Genomic DNA, 23,484 nt, shown 5'->3' on the forward strand with positions numbered 1-23,484 from the left:
GTGTGTTATCCTGTGCTATCACACAACCAGCTGCCACCTGGCAAATAACGGAATGATAGAGCACTGACACAGGACTCCGAAAATTGTGCTTATGTACCACAAAGACTGTTGAACATCCGTTCTGACACTTGTCTTATTGGGTCTCCACACTGCATGTAGGCTAAATGTAGGAGTGTTGATGGTGGAGATGGTGTATGGTGAGACGTTATCCCTACAACCAGAGTTTTTTTTTTTGCAGCAAGTATCGATGCTGACAGAGCTGCTATATTTACTGCACTAATAAAGGCCCAGGTATCCAAGCTACACCCTTCACCGGTATCACGCAATGGAGAACATAAGACTTTCTTAACCAGAGACCTGAAAACGTGCTCACATGTGATGATAAAGATGGAAGCGGTGCACCCACCATTACAAGCCCCATACTCAGGTCCATTCAAGTTTATAAAACGTGACAAACATGCAATACAAGTATAACATTGAAGCCACAAATTGTGTCACTAGAATAAAGTAAGCCATCATATCTGCTGATATTGGACACCACCATAGCGAGTGTAGAAAATGAGAAAGCTGCTACTGCGATGTCGAAGTAAAACAGTGGACAGACTGGGCAAGCAACCATGGCTCCGAGAAAAAAGTCAGAAGAAATGATGAAGGCACCAACAACGTATACTGGGTTGGGCTGATGGGTGTGGTACAAGTACTCGCTCATTCCGCTCTATGTAGGCTGTGTGGGAAGCACCGACTCCAAAATAATGTGTATTTGGTTGGTCTTTGGACAGCAGGCACATTAACAAATATTATTTACTCTTATAGAAAACTGAGTAGTTTTGACATTTCCATGGTTTATCGCTGCTGAGTTGCTTAACAAAACTACATTGAATTGGGAATCTTTGCTTCACTGCTTCAGCGTAAGGTGTAGCGGAAAATACTTACAAAAGCAACCCGTTCCCCCAGCGTCAGCTCTCTAAAAAATCTTTAACAAATTACCAGCCTCAGCATGGCCCATGTCTTGTAAATTATTATTTTGTTAAGGTATAATCTGTTGACTGAAAATCCATTTTTAATGTAAAAGAATTTTGTGAAAATATGTTAAAATTTGAAATGTGTTATAAGTTTCTGGAATTGTTATGTAATTAAGTGTATGACATTATGTATGGGAGATGAAGTCTATTCCGTTATATATATGATCAACGACAAATCTGAACAATGTCCTCATGTTAGAACGTAAAACATAAAAATATTTGAATAGCTTGAAAATTGTTGTCTGAAGGTGCAGTGTATTTCAAATTGAGTATTATGTATTCACATACATGCGCTCTTACAGTTTGAAAGTCCAGAGGCGTCACAGGACTCTTGTTTCCACAAGCAACTTCAATGGCGCCACTCAACGAGCGCCATTTTAGTTGCATATGCAATGTTCGATATAGGAAATAGAAGTGGTATATCTTCGATTTAGTAACTATGAGTTTGTATACAAAAACTGATGTGATTGTTTACATAGTGTTGTGGCACTTTGAAGCATTTGCTGATACATATTGTTATGATGTGAAGGTTACCTGTTAATAAAGCAAGTCTCTGTTGGGACGTCGTGAAGATGGATAAGACGTCAGATAAGAAAGAAGATAGTTCTGTCAAGTTGAATTATGTCTGTAGGAACATTGTTGACTGCAAACAGGGAACGGTGAGAGCTGTGCGTTTCAATGGTAATGAAAATTCCTTCTTGTATTAGTACACAACTACTGCAGTACAATTCTGAAGTACCACTAAGTGGGATCAAGTGAAGCTACAGTTCTGTAGGAGGACTTCTTGAATTTCTGGCTTTCAATGTTTTATTACGTTTGTGTGGCAATGGAGATATACTGACATTAAGGGAAATGCCCGTTCTGTGTTTTAGTACCACTTTTCGTTCACGTAATATCTACTTCTGTAAAACTCTTATGTCATTTCTGGGATTGCAAGGTAACTTTAGTAGCTGATACAATAGGTTCTGAAGGCATTGAATCTGAGCCTACAATATTCGAAATAAAGAGATTTACTAGAGAATCAGTTCACAAACATTAACCGTCTCAGACTAAACAGTGACCATCGATTTCCAATCGGAATACTATGGAAGATAAAAGTTATTAAAAACCTTTGATTATTTACATATTACATCACATTTTTATTGGTCCTTTTGCTCATTTGTTGTACAAGGTATACAATGTGATATTGGACAAGTCATTCTGACTTACAGTACATACTTTTAAATCATACAAGAATATTTACATTGATTTAGGGTTAATATTATCACAACTGAAGGTTCAGCTTCCAGGGTGTTTTCCCCGATAGACTGAAATATGCCATTGTAAAACCATTGCATAAAAAGTCGGATGTCAACAACTACCGCCCAATCTCTCTTCTGACAGCTCTATCAAAAATTTTTGAGAAAGTAATGTATTCAAGAGTAGCCTCCCATATTTGTAAAAATAAAGTACTAACAAAATGTCAGTTTGGTTTTCAGAAAGGCTTTTCAACAGAAAAGCTATATACGCTTTCACTGATCAAATATTAAATGCTCTGAATAACCGGACATCACCCATTGGTTTTTTTTTGTGATCTCTCAAAGACTTTTGATTGTGTAAATCATGGAATTCTTTTAGATAAGCTAAATCATTATGGTTTGAGTGCGGCACTGCGCAAATGGTTTAATTCATACTTAACTGGAAGAATGCAGAAAGTTGAAATAAGTGGTTCATGTAATGTTAAAACAACAGCTAATTTCTCAAACTGGGGGGGGGGGGGGCTATCAAGTACGGGGTCCCACAGGGTTCGGTCTTAGGTCCTTTACTGTTCTTGATATACATTAATGACTTACCATTCCACATTGATGAAGATGCAAAGTTAGTTCTTTTTGCTGATGATACAAGTATAGTAATAACATCCAAAAACCAAGAACCAAGTGATGTAATTGTAAATGATGTTTTTCACAAAATTATTAAGTGTTTCTCAGCAAACGGACTCTCTTTAAATTTTGATAAAACACAGTATATACAGTTCCATACAGTAAATGGCACAACTCCATTAATAAATATAGACTTTGAACAGAAGTCTGTAGCTAAGGTAGAATTTTCAAAATTTTTAGGTGTGTCCATTGATGAGAGGCTAAACTGGAAGCAACATATTAATGGTCTGCTGAAACGTCTGAGTTCAGCTACGTATGCTATTAGGGTTATTGCAAATTTTGGTGATAAGAATCTCAGTAAATTAGCTTACTATGCCTACTTTCATTCACTGCTTTCGTATGGCATCATATTCTGTGGTAATTTATCGTTGAGTAGAAAAGTATTCTTTGCTCAAAAACGTGTAATCAGAATAATTGTTGGAGCCCACCCACGGTCATCCTGCAGACATCTATTTAAGGATCTAGTGATCCTCACAGTATATATATTCACTTATGAAATTGGTTGTTAATAATCCAACCCAGTTCAAAAGTAATAGCAGTGTGCATAGCTATAACACCAGGAGAAAGGATGATCTTCACTATGCAAGGTTAAATCTGACTTTGGCACAGAAAGGGGTAAATTATGCTGCCACAAAAGTCTTTGGTCACCTACCAAACAGCATCAAAAGCCTGACAGATAGCCAACTAACATTTAAAAATAAATTAAAAGAATTTCTAGATGACAACTCCGTCTACTCATTGGCTGAATTTTTAGATATAAATTAAGGAAAAAAAAACCAACTTAAACATTAGTGTCATGCAATATTTTGTGTAATGTAATATCTTGTACAGACATCTTTTATTAACCTGACACGTTCCACATCATTACGAAGTGTAGTATTCATGATCTATGGAACAAGTATTAATCCTATCTAATCTAATACATTATATTTAACCCAAGTAATTCAATGTTGTTGTTTTTTTACTATTTGGCAATAATTTTTTGTGTTTTAAGATATTCATCTATACTATAATAACATATTTACAATAAATATTTATGGACAGCAGTTTTAAATTTTGAACTGTCTTTTATTTTTTTAATGTTTGTACGTAGCTTATTGTATAGTCTGTTTCCTGTTTGCAGTGGTCCATTCTGTTTTAGTGTTGTGTGTGCATGTTGAACATGTATGGCCTGCTTTCTCCTTGTGTTATACAGGTGGTACTCTAGTTAGTTGACACAAGATTCTTGCTATTTTCTAAGATTTTCCTTACAAATATGATTACTTGTAAAATGTACAGACATGGTAGTTGAAGGATATGTAGTTTCTTGAGTAAGGGCTTGCATGAGCTTCTTGATGCAGTATTTTCTATGGCTCTTACAATTCTCTTTTGGCATATAAAACAACTTTTGCCAGCAGATGCATTTCCTCAAAAGATTATGCCGTATTGCGGTAAGGATTCTGCCTGGGCGCTGTAGGCTGTACATCTTTTAGTGTCTCTTTCAATGTGCAATCAGAAAGAATTTTGATAGTATAGCAAATGGTATTTAATTTATTTATAATGTATTTTGTATGTTGGACCCATCTTAGATCTTCTTGGATCCATATCCCCAGAGATTTTGTAGAGCTTTCATTTCCTAGGGTTCTAGTAAACAACTCTACATCTCGTGCTAGTGGATATTTATTTTGCACTGTGTGTGTATGCATTGTCACTGTTTGTCTGTGTTTATTACTAAGTTGTTTCCAGAGAACCAGTCTGTAGTGTGGGTGGTACAATTTTTAATCTCATGTAGTAATTTTTCTTTGGTCCTTCCTTTTATTATCACATTTGTGCCATCTGCTAATTTTATGTAATTATGGCATGGGCTAGTTGGTTCCAAGTCATTTACAAAGAGTACAAACAGAACTGGTCCTAGAAAGGAGCCTTGTGGTACACCATACACATGATCTGCTTTTCTGTGGAGTAGGATTTTATCTTGTTCCCTTCTTGGATAGTATGCTCAACTAATTTCTCTGTTTTGGAGATATGATTTTATCCATTCATAGGCCGGGCCCCTAATACCTACATATTCAAGTTTCTGAAGCAAGATGTTGTGATTGATAACATCGAATGCGAGAGGTCTAGAAATATGTCTGAGATATGTGCTTTATTGTCTATTGCATTTAATGCTTCATTTAGGAATGCAAAGATTGCTATCTCAGTAGATTTAGATTTTCGGAATCCATGTTGAGTATTTGAGAAATAATAATTTTTTTTCTGTGAAACTGATTAGTCTTTTATAATAGATTTTTTCAATTATTTTGGAAAACCCAAATAATAGTGAGATAGGCCTGTAGTTTGATACTTCTGTTTTTATCCCTTTCTTGAACAGGGGTTTTATTTTTGCTGTCTTCAATTTTTCTGGGAACACCCCTTCTGATAGAGACCAGTTACAGATTTTGACAATGGCTTGGCTACGAGCGGAGCACATTTCTTCAAGATATAGTCAGGGATATTGTCAGTACCAACAAAGAATTTGGGGTTCAGTTCTTTAATTACATTAAGTATTTCCTTTTCATTGGTGGCCTATAGAAAAATAGATTTGTTATTTATAGTACATCTGGATTGATTTATAGGAGTACACTGTAAATTTCGATTTAAGATCTGATCTCAAATGCTTGGGGACGTGCTACTAAATATGACCTTCGAGTGAGTGATAGCATACTATTTTTATTTATTGTTACTACAGATATTAGATGTTACCTAAACTGGTTACAGCTACGAGCATTGTTTGTTGGAGAAAGGTTTCAGATAGATCAAAGAGGGGCCTAACATGCAAAATGTATAAGCAGTAAGCTAGATATCACATTTCATAAACATAATTTTTTGCTGCACGGAAAAAAAATACTGTCAAAAATGTGTACTTTGCTCGGACTGAATTGTTATTGCGATATGGTGTAATTCTGGGGAAAGTCATCTGCCCACAAAACCTGTTTTAGGCCTAATTTCCCAAAAGAAACTAGCAGGAGCCATGGGAAGTGCAACATCCATAAGCGCATGCAGAACTTCATATCCTTTGATTACTTTGCCTACACACCTTGCAAGTAACAGTCATTATCAGGAAAATCTTAAAAAAATAGCTGTGATCTTTTATCAACAAACCAAACAAATCATTCTTATGACACATGGAGATAACAGGAAAAATATAGCAGTGTGTGTGCTGCCCCCCCCCCCCCCCCTCACGAAACAAAATGAGCCAAATGTTTAAAAGGATCAACAGGGGCACAGTAGTGTACAGTACAAATATGCAGCTAGGTTATTATAACTGAACCATAATGTATGTGACACTGCAGGTGTATAAAAAGATACTGCTGGTGTACATGATGCAATTGTCATTTATTTTACTGTGACAAAAAATATGAACTGTTTGTAATGACAATGATGGAATACTTTGCTGAGTTATGTGACTTTCTTCCTGTTAGATTTTGCACTGATCACAGGGCAGCAAACCTATTGCGACTTTTATATTCAACAACAAAAAATTGTGTACGGACTGCCTCTGCCAACTATGTATCACCGAATGCAGAAATTAGTATGGGTACAGTAACAGCACATGTGAATGCTTGAAGAAACGTTTTTATGACACATGGAGAAAACAGGACATATCTGATCAGTACACACACAGCCTGTAAACAAAATGAGCCATTGCAATAACAAACAAACTGACAGAAACTGCAGACCAATATCCTTGACATTTGTTTGCTGCAGAATTCTAGAACTTATCGTGAGTTTCTAATATAATAAATTTCCTAGAGACCGAAAAGCTCATGTCTGTGAATCAGCACAGTTTTAGAAAGCATTGCTCCTGTGAAATCCAGCTCGCTCTTTTCTCACGTGATATACTGCAAACTATGGATGAAGGACAACAGGCAGAGTCCATATTTCTAGATTTTCAAAAAGCATTCAACACAGTACCCCATTGCAGACTGTTAATGAAGGTACATGCATACAAAAAGGCTTCCATATACTTGACTGGCTCAAAGACATCTTAAGTAATAGAGTTCAGTATGTTGTCCTCAACGGCAACTGTTCATTGGAGGCAGGGTAATCAGGAGTGCACCAGGAAAGTGTGGTAGAACTGTTGCTATTTTCTGTATTCATAAACGATTTGGCAGACAAGGTGGGCAGCAATCTGCAGTTGTTCGCTCATGATGCTGTGGTGTACAGGAAAGTGTCAAAGATAAGTGACTCTACGTTGATAACCTAGACAAAATTTCCATTTGGTGTGATGAATGGCGGGTAGAAAAATGTAATTTGATGCATATAAGTAGGAAAATCCCCTGTCTGACACAGTCATGTTATGAAGTGATATAAAATGGAATGAGGATGTGAAGATTGTGGTAGGGAAGCCGAATGTCGATTTCAGTTTATTGGGAGAATTTTAGGAAAGTATAGTTCACCTGTAAAGGAAACTGCAGATAGGACACTAATGCAACCTATTCTTCAGTACTGCTCAAGTGTTTGGGACCCACACCAGGTCGGATTGAAAGAAGACGTCGAAGCAATTCAGAGGCGATCTGCTATTTCTGTTATTGGTAGGTTCAATCAGTATGCAAGAGTTACGCGTATGCTTAGGGAGCTCAAGTGGGAATCCCTGGAGGAAAGAAGACATTTTATCTTGCAGAGCACTACTGAAAGATTTAGAGAACCAGCCTGTGAAGCTGACTTCAGAACAATCCTACTGCCGACGACATACATTTTGCATAGGGACTATGAAAGATACGAAAGATTATGGCTCATATAGTCAATTTTCCCGTGCACTATTTGCAAGTGGAACATGAAAAGAAATGACTAATTGTGGTGCAGGGCACCCTCCATCATGCACCGTACAGTGGTTTGCGGAGTATGTATGTAGATTTAGATGTAGCTGACAACTTCAGAATTATGAAAGATAATTCAGAACTTAAAATAGCAGTCTATAATTACTTGTTACTGTAGTATACATGAATGTTAGAAATCACTAAGATTGACGAATTGCAGTATGTATTGTTTGAGCAGTGGTTGTAGTAAACAATGCAAGCTATCAATATATTCTTCATAGTACAATGGCATATATTACGTAGATGGCATATGCGATGTTTTGCTTGTAAATTTCATTTGTGTGTTTACAATATATTGTTTAGTGCTTGTGGCATAGATCACGTTCCTTGCATGACCTATAAAGGTCTATTAGAGATGTTGATCCATTGCTGGGGCTGTAGCTTGGACTGTGTTATGTACTAGAACCATATAGGTCTCCTGGAGATAAGTGAGTTTACTGAAGATCACAGTACTGTCATCAGCACTGGATCAGTTTTTTATTTTCCTGCAGTCAATGTTATTTGATCAGAATGATTTGTGGTGTAGCAAAAGGTCTTGGTTAGGTTGGAAAGTGATAGTTTAAGCAAGTGCTATGGCAATTTTTTCTTTTTTAATACCTTGTGTATTTCTTTGTTCATTCATGTCCATGATGGAAACCTCATCTGGTAGTCTCAAGTTTTTATTATAATTGTATAATAATAATAATAATAATGACCTCATACATCTAAGCAGACATATTGTGCCAGAGCGACACAAACATCTGGCAGTAGACCCGATTATTCCAGATGTCACCATGAATCCTGCATGGCTGTTCGTAAATCCATAAGAGTATGAGGGGGTGGAGATCTCTTCTGAACAGCACATTGCAAGGCATCCCAGATATGCTCAATAATGTTCATGTCTGGGGAGTGTGGTGGCCAGTGAAAGTGTAAATTCAGAAGTGTGTCCCTGGAGCCACTACGTAGCAATTTCGGACTTGGGGCATCGCATTGCTCTACTGGAATTGCCCATGCCCCACATCATTACAGAACCTCCACCACCTTGAACAGTCCTCTGCTGACAGGCAGGTTCCATGGATTCATGAGGTTGTCTCCATACCCATACACATCCACCCACTCAATACAATTTTAAACAAGACTTGTTCAACTAGGCAACATGTTTCCAGTCATCAACAGTCCAATGTTGATGTTAACAGGCCCAGGCGAGGCGTAAAGCTTTTGTGTCATGTAGTGAAATGGCTCAAATGGCTCTGAGCACTATGGGACTCAACATCTTAGGTCATAAGTCCCCTAGAACTTAGAACTACTTAAACCTAACTAACCTAAGGACATCACACACACCCATGCCCGAGGCAGGATTCGAACCTGCGACCGTAGCAGTCGCGCGGTTCAAGACTGCGCGCCTAGAACCGCGAGACCACCGCGGCCGGCTCATGTAGTGATCCAGGGTACACAAGTAGGCCTTCAGCTCTGAAAGCCCATATGTTTCATTGAATGGTTCACACGCTGACACTTGTTGATGGCCCAACATTCAAGTCTGCAGCACTTTGTGGTAGGACTGCACTTCTGTCACGTGGGGAGATTTTCTGCAGTAGTCATTGGTCCTATTCTTTGCACGATCTTTTTCCAGCTGCAGCAAAGTCAGAGATTTGATGGTTTACTGGATTCCTGATATTCACAGTACACTCGTGAAATGATCATAAAGGAAAATCTTCATTTCATTGCTACCTCGGAGATGCTCTACACCATAGCTCATGTGCCAACTGTAACACCGCATTCAAACTCACATAAGTATTAATGGCCAGTCATTGTAGCAGCAGTAAGCAATCTAACAACTGTGGCAGGCATTTGTTGTCTTATATAGGTGTTGTCAACTGCAGTGTCATATTCTGCCTGTTTACATTTCTCTGTATTTGAATACGCATGCCTATACCAGTTTCTTTGGCACTTCAGTGTATATAAATAGTCTAATAGATAATGTCAAACTCTCCACGAAGCTGTTTGTCGAGAATTTTTTCTATTAGCAAGATTACAATGCCAGAAGACTGTAGCAAAATGCAGGCAGACCTGCAGAAGGTCAAGATTGTTGTAAGGAATGGCAATCAGCCTAGAACTTAAGTTAATGTAACATACTGCACATAAATATGCGAAGTGACCCGATACTGTTTGGTTATGCTACTGACGATAAATTTCTGGAAACAGTAACAACTGCAAAATACCTGGGAGTAACCTTCCAGTGTGACCTAAAGTAGAATGGCCACATACAACTGTACGAAAGAAAATGTCATGCTGAGGTTCATTGGAAATGTCTTATGGTAATGTAACTCATCCACAAAAGAAGTAGCTTACAAAACACTTGTTTCACCAACACTTTAAATATTGTTCACCAATCTGTGAACTGTACCAGGTTGGATTAATAGAAGAAATAGAGAAGACCGAATGGAGAGTGGCACATTTCATCTCAGGACCATTCAGTAAGTGCAACAGCATTACAGAGGCATGCGGTGGCCCGGTGTAATGTTTTCGTGGACTTACTTGTTGAAGAATGCTGGTTCTGCTTTCTTGCAGCACCGGATGCTTCTCCGAAGATTTCACTCCTAGGAAGGGGAAATTTTCACTCTCTCTCTTCTTATTTAAAAAATACGCTACTCTTGGAATATCATTCAATACACCCGAACATATTTATTTCCACTTTGTACACAAAAACAACTAAACTTTATGATGTAAACGCACACATTACCGGGCACCCAAGATCAGTTAATTACATATTTTTGAACACAATTAGTACATAAGCTTTTATTGTGGCTGACTTTCCACGTCCAGTCCACGTACTCTCAAGAGCAGTTCAACGTCTACTAAACAGTTACAACCTCGAGTTACTCCATTTGTTTTTCAACAATACAAAGCTACATTACTCCTTGCTGCCGGCCACGGAGCTTCCGGGCCGTATGTGTTTATTCTTGGCAGGTCACGCTGAACATTTGCCAGTGCCAATGAATTTTCTCCCTTCCAGTTTTGCCTGCACAAACAATAAATGGGTGCAGTATCCCATGCTCATCCTTACGCCCTGCTTTAAAATAACGCGTGTTCGAAACGGTTGGAACACAAGTGTCTCCAGACTTTCGTAAAATTCTGGGGGCACTACATATCCCTCCCCTTAGCTCGAACACTCGTTATTTTGCACACAACATATGTTTTAATATTTTTTTGTTAACACTTATCTTGTTACTTTGTACTACATAAAAACATTAGGTACAAAAACTCTCTTCCATCTCCGGTATTTCATTAAGCTGTTGGTAATATCGTTCATAGATATAATAGTATGATAAACTAATAGTACAACAAGTATTAGCTATTTCCAATAGATTTATCTACTCTTGCTTCCAGGATTTTGCCAAAATAAATCCCTCCCCTTAGCCAGTTTCAAAGTTCAGGCGTTATTCTGAGTCGAATCTTTACTTTTTTTTCCTTTTTTTTTTAGAAGCTGTTACAATGATAACCACTGGTATACCACCCTTCCTTTTGGGTTCCAATCTACGTAAGGGTTGATACTATGAAAACATCTTCTTCCTCATCCTTGGGTAGGTACGCCCCTTCCATTTATACTAAACCATGATACAGGTCCATCCCCTTTTTGGTGCCCCTGCCCACACAGTATAGGTCAGCCTCCTCCTGGGTCTGCTTACCTGCCGCTATTTCTCTCATTTCATCTATATCAGGTGCGCCCTCCCCATCTTCTCTAACAATGATTCATAGTCTTGCCTCTTTCGTACTCCTCTGCACACTATTTTATTTAAAATTTCCTGGTAAAATTTCTATCTACCTCTCCTTTCCTCCTCCTGAGTCCTTCAGCCTACCTGCTTAAATTCTTCGCTTGTGCTTACAGCTCACTTATATAGCCTTAATAACTAAATATGTTTCGTCCGTGGTTATAACTTTATTTCTTTTCTTCGGGCTATTCGGTCTGCACTATCCTATTATTCATCAGAAACTTATTTGACTCGGTACCTCTGGCATAATATCTATTTCTTTTTATGTCCATTCATATTACTTTGTACTACTATAGCTATGAATACAGGTGGATATACACTTCGTTCCACCGGCCGGAGTGGCCGTGCGGTTCTGGGCGTTACAGTCTGGAACCGAGCGACCGCTACGGTTGCAGGTTCGAATCCTGCCTCGGGCATGGATGTGTGTGATGTCCTTAGTTTAGTTAGGTTTAATTAGTTCTAAGTTCTAGGCGACTGATGACCTCAGAAGTTGAGTCGCATAGTGCTCAGAGCCATTTGAACCAACACTTCGTTTCCCCCTTGTTCCTTTAGCTTATTTGACTCGATACCTCATTACTTAGCTTGAACCCTTCCTGAGCACTACCTCCCCCCTTATCTGTGACGGTTGTTACATCTCCCTGCGTCTTTGTATTTAATTGTTTGGGTGTGGAAGTGTGATCGTGCGTCCTGATTCTTCGGCCTACTAAGGCTCTTAGTTGAAGATTTTTAGAAATCACGGAAAAGAGGACTTCAGCGATAGAAGTATATGAATGTGGACAGAGGGAAAGATAGATTGGTACTCTTAAGAGAAGTAAGAAAGAAAATAAAAGAATTGGTTGCTAAGATCGAAGAAAGAAAGAAGACAGCCCCAAAGACAGGAAACCCTTCCCACCCCCCTTCCCCAGGATCCCCACTTCGCCGATACTTAAGTGAGAAGCCGGAGGACATATGATGTTCGGCGTCTCCTGCAGAACGGACATTCTCACCGTCACCTTTGAAGTCCCCGAAGAAAAGATCTTAGCAACTCCCGTGGAACAGCAAATGATGAAGAACCAGTCACACTTGTTTGCGAGGGTTGTATGAAGGGCGTGGTGTGTAGGTTGTGTCTGTGCCTATGCTACCCACCCCTTTCAAAATTAGATATAAATCCTCCCCAATCACATCACACTTTACAAAAAATATAAAACATTCTATAAAAATAGAAATTATATACACTATAATCAAATAGTTATTCAGGTAGTCACTTCACTTTATATTTCATACACATGTTCAGTTTATGTCATCTAGGTATCATTCTTCCGAAACAGTACCATCATATTATATCTCCTGTTAGAATGTTACCCTGTTAGTTTTATCTCATGCTTAGAGGTTGCTGTTTATTGTGACTCCTTAAATTAGTCATAATTGTGTAGTCATAATTGGTCTCTTTTAATACTAATATGATAGGAGAGCTTAAGGGCTATAAATAGATTACAGGATAGTCAAAGATTTGAAGGGAGTTCGGTGTAGGAAAACTAATGTGGAAGCAACACCTAACCCAACTTGGGAACCGGCAGACGTCAGTCCGCCCGTCAGCGTCCCTGGGGGTTTTGTACATGTCGTTTTATATCCTAAACATTATACATACCCTTTTCCTCTCCAGTCACAGGATCTACTAAATATAGGGTTGTTTGGTGTACTATTGATTGAATATGATAAGGTCCTACGTATTTCAGAAAAAATTTGTGTTTCTTTTTTCGGTGTTGAACTTCGAAGGTCTGAGATCAACTTCTCTTGTGCACTTGAAGACCAATATTTTTCCTTAAACTTTCTCTGAAAATCTTCCCAGGTTGTGAAGTTTTCAATGTTTACTGTGCCCCATTCTGAAGCTTCACCCTCCAAATAACCTACTGCAAACTCTGTTTTCTTAGCATCCTCTCAACTTTTAGGTATGGCTTGGTTAAACCGTTTTAAAAAATGAGTGGGGTGTACCTCAGGAGCAGCGCCAGGTGGGCGTGGACTGCGAACGGAACGCCCGACACAGGACGGGCCTCAAAGAGCTGCCACAGATGGCGACCAAGTCGGGCGCGGACATCCGTGGGAGCACCAGGGAAGTGCCAAAACCTCAGGAGCAGCACTAGGCGGGCGCGGACCACGAACGGAACGCCCGACACAGGACGGTCCTCAGAGAGCTGCCACAGATGGCGACCAAGTCGGGCGCAGAGGTCTGAGGGAGCACCGGGGAAGAGACAACACCTTACAAGCAGCGCCAGGCGGGCATGGACGGCAAAGAGAGCACCCAGCGCCCTCTGGGCATAAATACTGGACAAGATCCTCCAATACGGCAGTCTCAGGTAGCACCTGAAGAAAGCAACGAGTTACGTGGACGAAATATTGTGCCAGAGCGACACAAACATTTGGCAGTAGACCCGATTATTCCACATGTCAAGATCTCGCCGGGAAAGCCTGAAGAGTTACAGGATTCATGGTGTCAGTTCCCTCCAGCACTACTTCAGACACCCCCTCCAGCACTACTTCAGACATCAGTTGAGTCCATGGCATGTCATGTTGCGGCACTTCTGCGTGCTCGCCGGGGCCCTACATGATTTTAGGCAGGTGTACCAGTTTCTTTGGCTCTTCAGTGTAGATTTTTAACAGTAATGACCGTGGAAAATGGCCTTTATAGTTGAATGAGATAATTTCTTTTGGGGAATTTAGTTGTAGGCATGGTTTTAATTGTTTGTTGCAGATTTGGCAGTACAGGACGTTTTATGCATGACTGTTATGAAATAAAAACGAATGTTATCTTAAATATTATGTATGAGGGGGGGATCTAAAAATAACCAAACTTTCTGTAAAATATGTAGTTTATTTTAGGAAGCATCTTTTAAATTCATCCTCTGCATTACCTGTCAATGCAGCTGTGACATGGCATTTTACGTTGGCAAAATACTTTCCTTGGAGGCCCCTTTTTATCACAGGGAACTGGAAGAAATATGAGGGCACTAAATCTGGTGAATAGGGCACTTATGTCAAGTAGTTGTCTTCATTGAGACCAAAAACTGACAAACACGTGAGAGCTTTGTGTGTGTGCGTGTATGTGTGTGTGTGAGAGAGAGAGAGAGAGAGAGAGAGAGACATGTCTCAGTGCAAGCTGCATTAACGTAAAACTGCGAATGGTAATTTAGACCTACCCATGCTACTTTGATAACTGTGGTAATTATAGAGTTGGTACATGCAAACAGAGTCCCGACCAGAGATGGGAGGGACTCTCTTTATTTGATCAAAACCAGTCGATCGGCTTGTCCAGTCTGTTTGCCTCAGTGACTGTGAATAACTGGGCTGATTGCACGGTCTCTGTACCAATAACACATCTTTCAGATGTCTGGCTTATCAACTATCAATGGTAGGTTCAGTGCCTACCAAGGTTGTAATGGGGAATCAGGGTTCAATTCCGGAGAAGGTGCCCGAGAAGTGGCTACTACATCCAAGGCAGGCAGCAGGTGCCTAAATTACCCACTCCCGGCACGGGGAGGTAGTGATGAAAAGTAACGGTATGAGACTCGTGCGAGGCCCCATAATTGATATGAGTACACTCTAAATCCTTTGATGAGTCTCTATTGGAAGGCAAGTCAGGTGCCAGCAGCTGCAGTAATTCCAGCTCTAATATCGTGAATTTAAGTTGTTCTGGTTAAAAAACTTTTAGTTGGATTTGTGTCCCACATTGTTAGTTCATTGCCCATAGGTGTTTAACTTGCGTGTATCGTGGGACGTCCTGCTAGTGGGATGAGCCAAAGGCATGCAGTTGCCTCATCCATGCCCGTGTGTCCCGAGGCGGACCCCTTTGAAAACCTAGCACGGTGCTCTTTATTGAGTGTTGAGGTGGACCGGAACATTTACTTTGAACAAATTAGGGTGGTTAAAGCAATGAGCCCAACTGAATACTTTGTGCATGCAATGATGAAATAGGATCTTGGTTCTATTATACTGACTTTCGGAAACCAAAGTAATGATTTATCGGGACAGGCGGGGTCATTCGTATTGCGACGCTCAGCCTTTCCAAAACCTCCAAATGAAATTGTTACTTTACTGCTTGCTTTTTGGGGATGAAATTAGAGCGTATGATGCCTTTGATGTAAGAGAGAGAGAGAGAGATCAGCATCAATTTACATTCAGTTTCACCTGATGAGATTCTTTCGGACAAGGCAAGCATGCGACTTTTGTGGACTTGCCTGTTGTTTACTTTCTGTATTGTGACTCGTAGCCTATGACGATTTTGTTGAAACAACTAGGATCACCTTTGAGTAGGTCTTACATTTCACGAAAAAGCTTAAATGCACAAATCCCTTGGGAAGCTTGGACACGAACTTAGCTACCACTCTTTGCGTTACCAAATCAACATTCAGTATCTACTGAATTGTGCTCCAGGATAACCCTGACAAGCCTTTAAGTTCGTTGATCATTCTGCATTGATCTACTGATGAGATTACAGATTTTGCTGAAGTGTTCCTCGATTCAAGCATTTGAATGAAAACTGGAACAGTGCTGATCTCCAATGGCGATTTCCTCCTTTTTAATTAGAAAAAGCTATTTATAGACTTGAGTTTTACTAAGAGTGCATTTTTTGTATGCTTTTTGTACCAATACAGTTTCCGCTGCATATTTTCGGGGGAAAAAACAAAGCTTCACGGTGAGACATTATTTGTGAGAGTCAGTTATTTCTTCATATTGTGAATGCACTGCAGACATACACGAAGAGCTGCCACAAAAACCACACTTGTCATCGGGTGCCATCACTGGGCAGACTGACTCAGAAGAGGTCCTACAACAGCTCCCAAGCAGTACAACATGGTACTATGAGTAGATCATGTACAGTTTATGATTCTGGTTACTTTTGGGTCCTTCCTCATAATATTGAGCCATTATTGACAATCATGTATGCAGATTAAGTAGAAGTGCTGAATAGTTACTAAATCTTGTGTTTTGGAACTTTTTCAGTTGATGGTTCCTACTGCTTGACATGTGGTGCAGATCGTACTTTAAAACTGTGGAACCCCCACAGGTCACTACTACTGAAGACATATTTGGGACACGGAGGGGAGGTCTATGATGCAGCAGGGTCTTGTGACAACAGGTATTGCTGTGCTGTAAACGACTGCTTAAAATGTAGAAATAGGAATGTATGAGTTGTTTGACTAACATATCTTTCAAACAGCAATGATATATACAGGATGAAATTGTAGTACAACTGAATGTGCAGTGCCAGTGACTGAAACTTTTGATGAAGAAAATTGTAGAAAAGTGCTGTGAGCTGCTACAACATCATTGATTTACTCATTAATGTAATAAAATAAGCAACAGCTTGTCAACTGGTTTAAATCCGTGTTAATTTGCTCCGGTTTTTTTCCAGTGTATTTGTTACATTTTTACTTTTATTGTAATTTATGTTCAGATTAACTTTCATACTTGCTGTATTAAGGTCCTCCATTTATTGTTATTGATTTTTACCTGAACTGGGGACTAACTGTACAATGCTATCAACAAAATCAAGGTGGTTGAGCTATGTTCCATTAACCCACTTTTCTTGTTTGTTTTCCCAGTTTGAGGACCTAAAATCTTCCTCTTGAGCTCTTGAGCCTAGTTTTGTCTGGCTCTTCCTGTAATACTGGTGTTCCCACTATTCTGATGATGTCAGTAATGGCTCGGTAACACTCCCTTCGTCCCATTGTAATGGCATATTGTGTTACATCTCGTTGAAAGTCATGAATCCATTCACAAATCTGGTCTGTTCTGTGATCAGCAGAATCATCTGGTAGGGAGCTAGAAATGTAGATCAAGAGACTTTGCTAAAGTCTACACAAGAACATAAGCTTAAATTAAGCAATACATTCAGTATCTTATCAATTGCTGATAATACGGATGAAACAAATTAAGGAGTAAAGGCAAAAATTCACCTTGTAGTTCAGGTGCTGAGTTGTCCTAAACAATATTGATAACATTTCTAGCTTTCAAACAAATACCTTGTCATGTTCCTCTTCCAGCCCACTCCTCTTCATCACTGTGCACTGCACACGACTCCCAGTGAGTGCAGCCGGAGGGAACCACTGGCTCCACATTCCAGTCGCATGTGCCTGCTGTGTCTGACTCCTAGCCATTAGCCACCCTTCTGTCCAACCATGTCTCTCACTCCTGCCACCTTTCTCTTCCTCACCGGTCCTCCTGCATATTGTAGTCAACTGGGACATATAACCGTGTATGTGTGTACTTGTAGCTCATATGCAAATGCTTAGCATTTCAGGACAACCCTACAATGTTGGTAGATATAACGCCCACTGCATGTGCACTGTCCACAGGTTCATACTTGAAAAGTCACAGAACGGGTAACAGCTGTCAGAGTGGAGGTACTGTCGGAGGTTGGTACACTCGGTATGGACAGCTGTATCTATAGAGGCATGCGAGAGGTGGAGAGCGACATCAAGGAAGGTAGCTTGATGAGTTAAGAAGCACCTGGTGAAACGAATTTGGGAATAGCTGTTGAGGTTGTAGAGGAGAGAGCAAAGTTTGTTCATGCCGTGAGTCCAGCTCATGAAAATGCCATCAATGAATCTGAACCAGATGAGAGGTTTTTGGTGTAGATTGGTTAGGAAAGATTCCTCCAGATGGCCCGTAAATAAATTGGCATAGCATGGTGCCATGCAAGTAATCAAGACTGTACCATGAATTTGTTTGTGGGTTTGGTCTTCTGCTCTCACCACTCCCCCTCCCAAGTCTCCCCTCTCTCTCTGTCTCGCTCCCCCTCCCCCTCTCCTCCTCTCCTCCTCTCCCTCCCTCCCTTCCTCTCTCCCCCCCTCTCTTTCCTCCCAACCTCTCCTCTCTTTTCAACCTCTTTCCCTTTTTCCCTTCTCTCTCACCTCCCATTCTATGTCTTCATCTTCACCTTTTTCCTCCTTCCCCCCCCCCCCCCCCCATCAGTTTTTCCCCTTGAGCCCCTCCCCCTCTCCCTGCACCTCTTTTTGCTGTACCTTCTGCACTCTTTTCACCCTGTTGTGCCGCCACAGGGTCACCTGTCCAAAGACCTGCTTTTACCCTCTCCTTGCATCCCCCCCTGCCCCCTCCCCACCTCCATCTGCTAAGCCAACTGCTTTCAATAATTGAGTATCAGTAAATGGTCTTGCTGTGGTCATAGGAGTGTGCATTTGGGCTTCTGTGTGGTGGTGTATGTGAATGTGTGTGCTTTTCCTAGAAAAAGAGCAAGTGCTTGAAAGCTAGTGTGTATGCTGTTTCCTATTACACATTTCTGTGCTCCATATATTGATCTGCTGTGGGTGAGTGGTTGCCTTTCCTTCATTTTACGTATACTTAATTGCTAGCTGTTTGTAACAAATTCATCATATGCTTTACTGTAGAAGGAGAAATGTCTACCGTCATATGTTGGAATTTGACACTGAGACTGCAGTTCATCATTCTATAAAATTGCTGCTTGTGTTGATTGCACTGGAATCAGTGGGTTCAGAGGGACTCTGTGGAACCCTATGCCAGATCTCATTGGGCCTGTGATACTAGCACTCATGAGGCTAAACATAGTGTTAGATCGGCCAGGCAGGTTTGAACACCCACATCACATACCGTGGGTGAGGTAATTGGCTTGTTAGCCAAATGACAAACGTATCATCATGGAAAGTGTGACAACCTCTGATGCACCACAGATTATCATCATGGTAACCATTGTTCTGACTTCTCTTCTAACAACAGACGAGGCTGACATTGGTGTGGCCAACAGCACTGGTGACGGAGTGTCACCACATCATCCATGCAGACAAGTCCTGGTTGTACATTCAGCATCATGATGGACGTATCTGTGTGTGGAGGCTCCTGGGACAGAGATCAGAAAAACACAGCTTGCGAGCCACATAAAGCTACATGTCCCCGGAAGTGCGGCATCCAGACACTCGCATGCATTTCCAGTAAGATAAAATGTCAGTGCGTATCACCGAGTCGTATCTCTGCCTCATGTACTGTAACAGAATTAAATTTTCATTCGTTTAGTTTTGACATTGGTAACTTTGAAATGTCATTGGTGGATTTAAAAAGCAGAGAGGATTTAAAAAGCAGAGAATTGCGGAAGCCAAATTTGAACGTCTTTTTGCCGATATAGAAATATTGGAGAAAACCAAATGTGAACTTGGTTCATGGCACAAATGGTCTGCTTTTAAAGACCTGGAGAAGGAAGGTATATTGATTTTTAATGTGATGAGTAGTATTCGCTGCTCATATAATCAGCTGAAAAAAACAAGCATTTGCGTTTCCTTTCTTATACGGGTCTATATATTCATGTGAACATTCATTTTCAAGTATGAACCTCTTCAAGAGTAAATTGAGAAGTCACCTTATTAGTGAGAATGTACAGTCATGCCAAAGTTGAGAAGAATCATCATCACGTCCTCCTCGCCGTGTCCGGTGACAGCGACTCCGTCAATCGTTTATACCGTATTGTGGCAGGCTCAGAAGTGGCTTGCAAAACCAAGCTTTGCTTTGAAGATCTGGTTGCACGAAGTGCAATACAGTTGCCCAGTGGAGTTATATGTATAACTCCATCTATATGTGTAGATGTAATTATGCTTGGGCTTTGATGTGCGGAGATTTCGTTTATCGTCCAGGTTCTTTAGGCGGATATACTCGAATTGTTCCACACACTTGTGTACAGTTGAGCACCACTCTTGATTGGTGCAGTGCAAGCTCCTGCCAACGTTTGCTCAGAATGCCACAGGCTGTGAGGTGGCGTTTGACGGTGTCTTTATATCGCAGGTGTTGGCCACCTTGCCGCCGCTTTCCACACGAGAATTCTAAGTAGAACACCGCTTTGGTAAGTCTACTGTCGTCCATGTGTATGATATGGCCACTCCATCTCACTTGGTGTTTCATTAAGAGAGCTTCAATGCCAGGCAGTTTCACGCGACGCAGAATCTCCGTTTTTGGAACACAGTCTCCCCATTTCATGTGGAGAACTGTTCTCAGACAGCGAAGATGAAAGGTGTCTAGCCTCCTAATGTCAACTTTATAACAGCACCAGGTTTCTGAGGTGTAAAGTTGGTAATATTATTGCTTTGTAGACTGCATGAATAACATCCTATTGGAGGAGGCTGCGGCTGGGAGGTGAGGGATAGCAGGGTAGGGGTGGGTGCAGTAAAGCGCTGCTTGTGGTAGCATACAGGAACGAGGTGGGGAGAGGGTGGGCAGCTAAGTGCAGTTAGGGAGGTTAGGTGGAGGGCAAGGGAGGGGGGGCAGGGGGGTTACAGCAGAAAAGGAGAGAACAGGAAAAAGAATGCATAGGTGGAATAGAGGGGTGTGTGTATTGCTGGAATGAAAACAGGGAAGAGGACAGGTGGATAAATGACAATGACTAATGGAGGTCGAGGCCAGGAGGGTCACAGGAATGCAGGATGTATTGTAGGGAGAGTTCCAACCTGCACAGTTCAGAAAAACTGGTTGCTGGGAAAGATCCAGATGGCACTGGCTGCGAAGCAGTCATTGGAATGTGAATGTCATGTCTGGCACCGTGCTCTATTACTGGGAGGTCCAGCTGTTTCTTGGCCACAGTTTGTTGGTGGCCTTTCATGTGGACAGGGAGCATGTTGCTTGTCATGCCCACATAGAATCCAGAATGGCGGTTGCAGTTTAGTTTATAGATCATATGATTGGTTTCACACGTAACCTTGCCTTTGATGGGGTAGGTGATGCTTGTGACTGGACTGTAGTACAACATCTGTTGCAGACATACCCAGGATGGAATGTAACAATATTATGAGAAGGAAAGTTGCTACTTATCATATACCAGAGATGCTGAGTCGCAGATAGACACAACAAAAAGACTCTCACAATTAAAGCTTTCGGCCATTAAGGCCTTCGTCAGCAATAGACTAACACACACACACACACACACACACACACACACACACACAACTGCAGTCTCGGGCAACTGAAACCACACTGCGAGCAGCAGCACCAGTGAATGATGGGAGTGACGACTGGGTGGGGGTTGAGGAGGAGGCTGGGACGGGGAGGAGAGGGATAGTACTGTGGGTGTGGCAGACAGTGAAGAGCTGCAGGTTAGACAGAGGGCAGGGGATAGGTGGGGAGGGGGGCAAGTAGCGGAAAAGAAGTGAAATAAAAAGACTTGGTGTGCTGTCGGAATGATGGCACTGTAGTGCTGGAATGGGAACAGAGAAGGGGCTGGTGGGTGAGAACAGTGAGTATCAAAGGTTGAGGCCAGGAGTGCTACAGAAATGTAGGATGTGTTGCAGGGAAAGTTCCCACCTGCGTAATTCAAAAAGCTGGTGTTGGTGGGAAGGATCTATATGGCACAGGCTGTGAAGCAGTCATTGAAATAAAGGATACTGTGTTTGGCAGTGTGTTCAGCAACTGGGTGGTCCACTTGTTTCTTGGCCACAGTGGCCATTCATGCAGACAGACAGCTTGTTGGTTGTCATGCCTACATAGAATGCAGCACAGTGGTTGCAACTTAGGTTGTAGAACACGACTGGTTTCACAGATACTCCTGCCTTTGATCAGTTAGGTGATGTTAGTGACTGGACTGGAGTAGGTGGTGGTAGGAGGATGTATGGGACAGGTGTTGAATCTAGGTCTATTACAGGGGTATGAGCCATGAGGTAAGGGATTGGGAGCAGGTGTTGTGTAAGGATGGACAAGTATTGTGTAGGATCGGTGGACAGTGGAATACCACTGCGGGAGGATTGAAAAGGATAGTTAGCAGGACATTTCTCGTATCAGGGCATGACGAGAGGTAGTCGAAACCCTGACAGAGAATGTAATTCAGTCCTGGGTGGTACTGAGTTACGAGGGGAATGCTCCTCTGTGGCTGGACGGTGGGACTTTGGAAGGTGGTGGGAGACTGGAAAGACAAGGTACGGGAGATTTGCTTTTGTACAACCTTGGGAGGATAATTACAGTCAGTGAAGGCTTCAGTGAGACCCTCAGTATATTTTGAGAGGGACTGCTCATCACTGCAGATGCAACGACCACAGGTGGCTAGGCTGTGTACAGAAGGAATGGATGGCAGCTGTTGAAGTGGAGGTATTGCTGGTAGGTAGTAGGTTTAATATAGATGGAGGTACTAATGTAGCCATCTTTGAGGTGGAGGTCAACATCTAGGAAGGTGGCTTGTTGGGTTGAGTAGGACCAGGTGAAGCAAATGGGGGAATAGATGTTGAGGTTGTGTAGGAACATGGTAGGATGTCCTCACCTTCGATCCAGATAACAAATATATTGTTAATGAATCTGATGCCGGTAGTCGTCCTGAAGTGCCTGAAAGGTTACATTCTTCAGCATTTCCATGACACACTCCTGTGGGTCAAACAAGTCTATGATCATTCATGCTGCTCTTGTATATATACATTGAGTCTTTCCTTCTCATCCCATCTGGTAAGTGCCCCCAACCCTTGATTCTGGGCGACTTTCCCAAAATCTATCCCTTTTTCTAGACATCGCCAGTTCTTTTTCTTCACCCCTCTCCTTCCCCTTCAACCCTTCTGTCCGAAGAAGGAGCCACTGGCTCCAAAAGCTTGCCTAATTGCAACCTTCTTTTATGTGCGTTTTCTGCTGCTGTTCAGTGAGTGGATTTTTTATCCATCCAATTAAATTATATATACATTCAATATCTCCCACTTTTGAGTCCTACAAACTTAAGCAATAATCAAAGATGAGGCACATGAGTGTTTTGCTGGGAGTTTCCTTTGAAGACTGACTACATTTTCCCAGTGCGCTACCAGTGTACTGAAGTCTGCTGTCTGATTTACACACAAATTAGTCTGTGCGATCATTGCATTTTATATGCCAACAGACTTACACACCCAGGTATTTGTATGAGTAAAATGATTCCAGTTGCTAGATCATTAATATACAACATGAACAGCAGGAATCTCAACTGTCTTCCCTGGGACAGGACTGAAGTTACTTCTAC

At 41.3% G+C, this 23,484-nt stretch overlaps 1 protein-coding gene across 1 annotated transcript in view; it reads left to right on the forward strand.

Annotated features, from left to right (window-relative positions):
- The first annotated feature begins 1,480 nt into the window (after positions 1–1,480).
- LOC126210162 (WD repeat domain-containing protein 83) overlaps positions 1,481–23,484 on the forward strand; it is a 49,309-nt gene continuing 27,305 nt past the window's right edge. Inside the window, exons 1-2 of the mRNA XM_049939314.1 lie at positions 1,481–1,703; positions 16,506–16,641. Coding sequence (XP_049795271.1) covers positions 1,595–1,703; positions 16,506–16,641 — 245 coding nt within the window. The 5' untranslated portion in view covers positions 1,481–1,594. The remainder of the gene's footprint in view (positions 1,704–16,505; positions 16,642–23,484) is intronic.

The sequence above is a fragment of the Schistocerca nitens genome, chromosome 10 (assembly GCF_023898315.1).
Source record: "Schistocerca nitens isolate TAMUIC-IGC-003100 chromosome 10, iqSchNite1.1, whole genome shotgun sequence".
NCBI lineage: Eukaryota > Metazoa > Arthropoda > Insecta > Orthoptera > Acrididae > Schistocerca > Schistocerca nitens.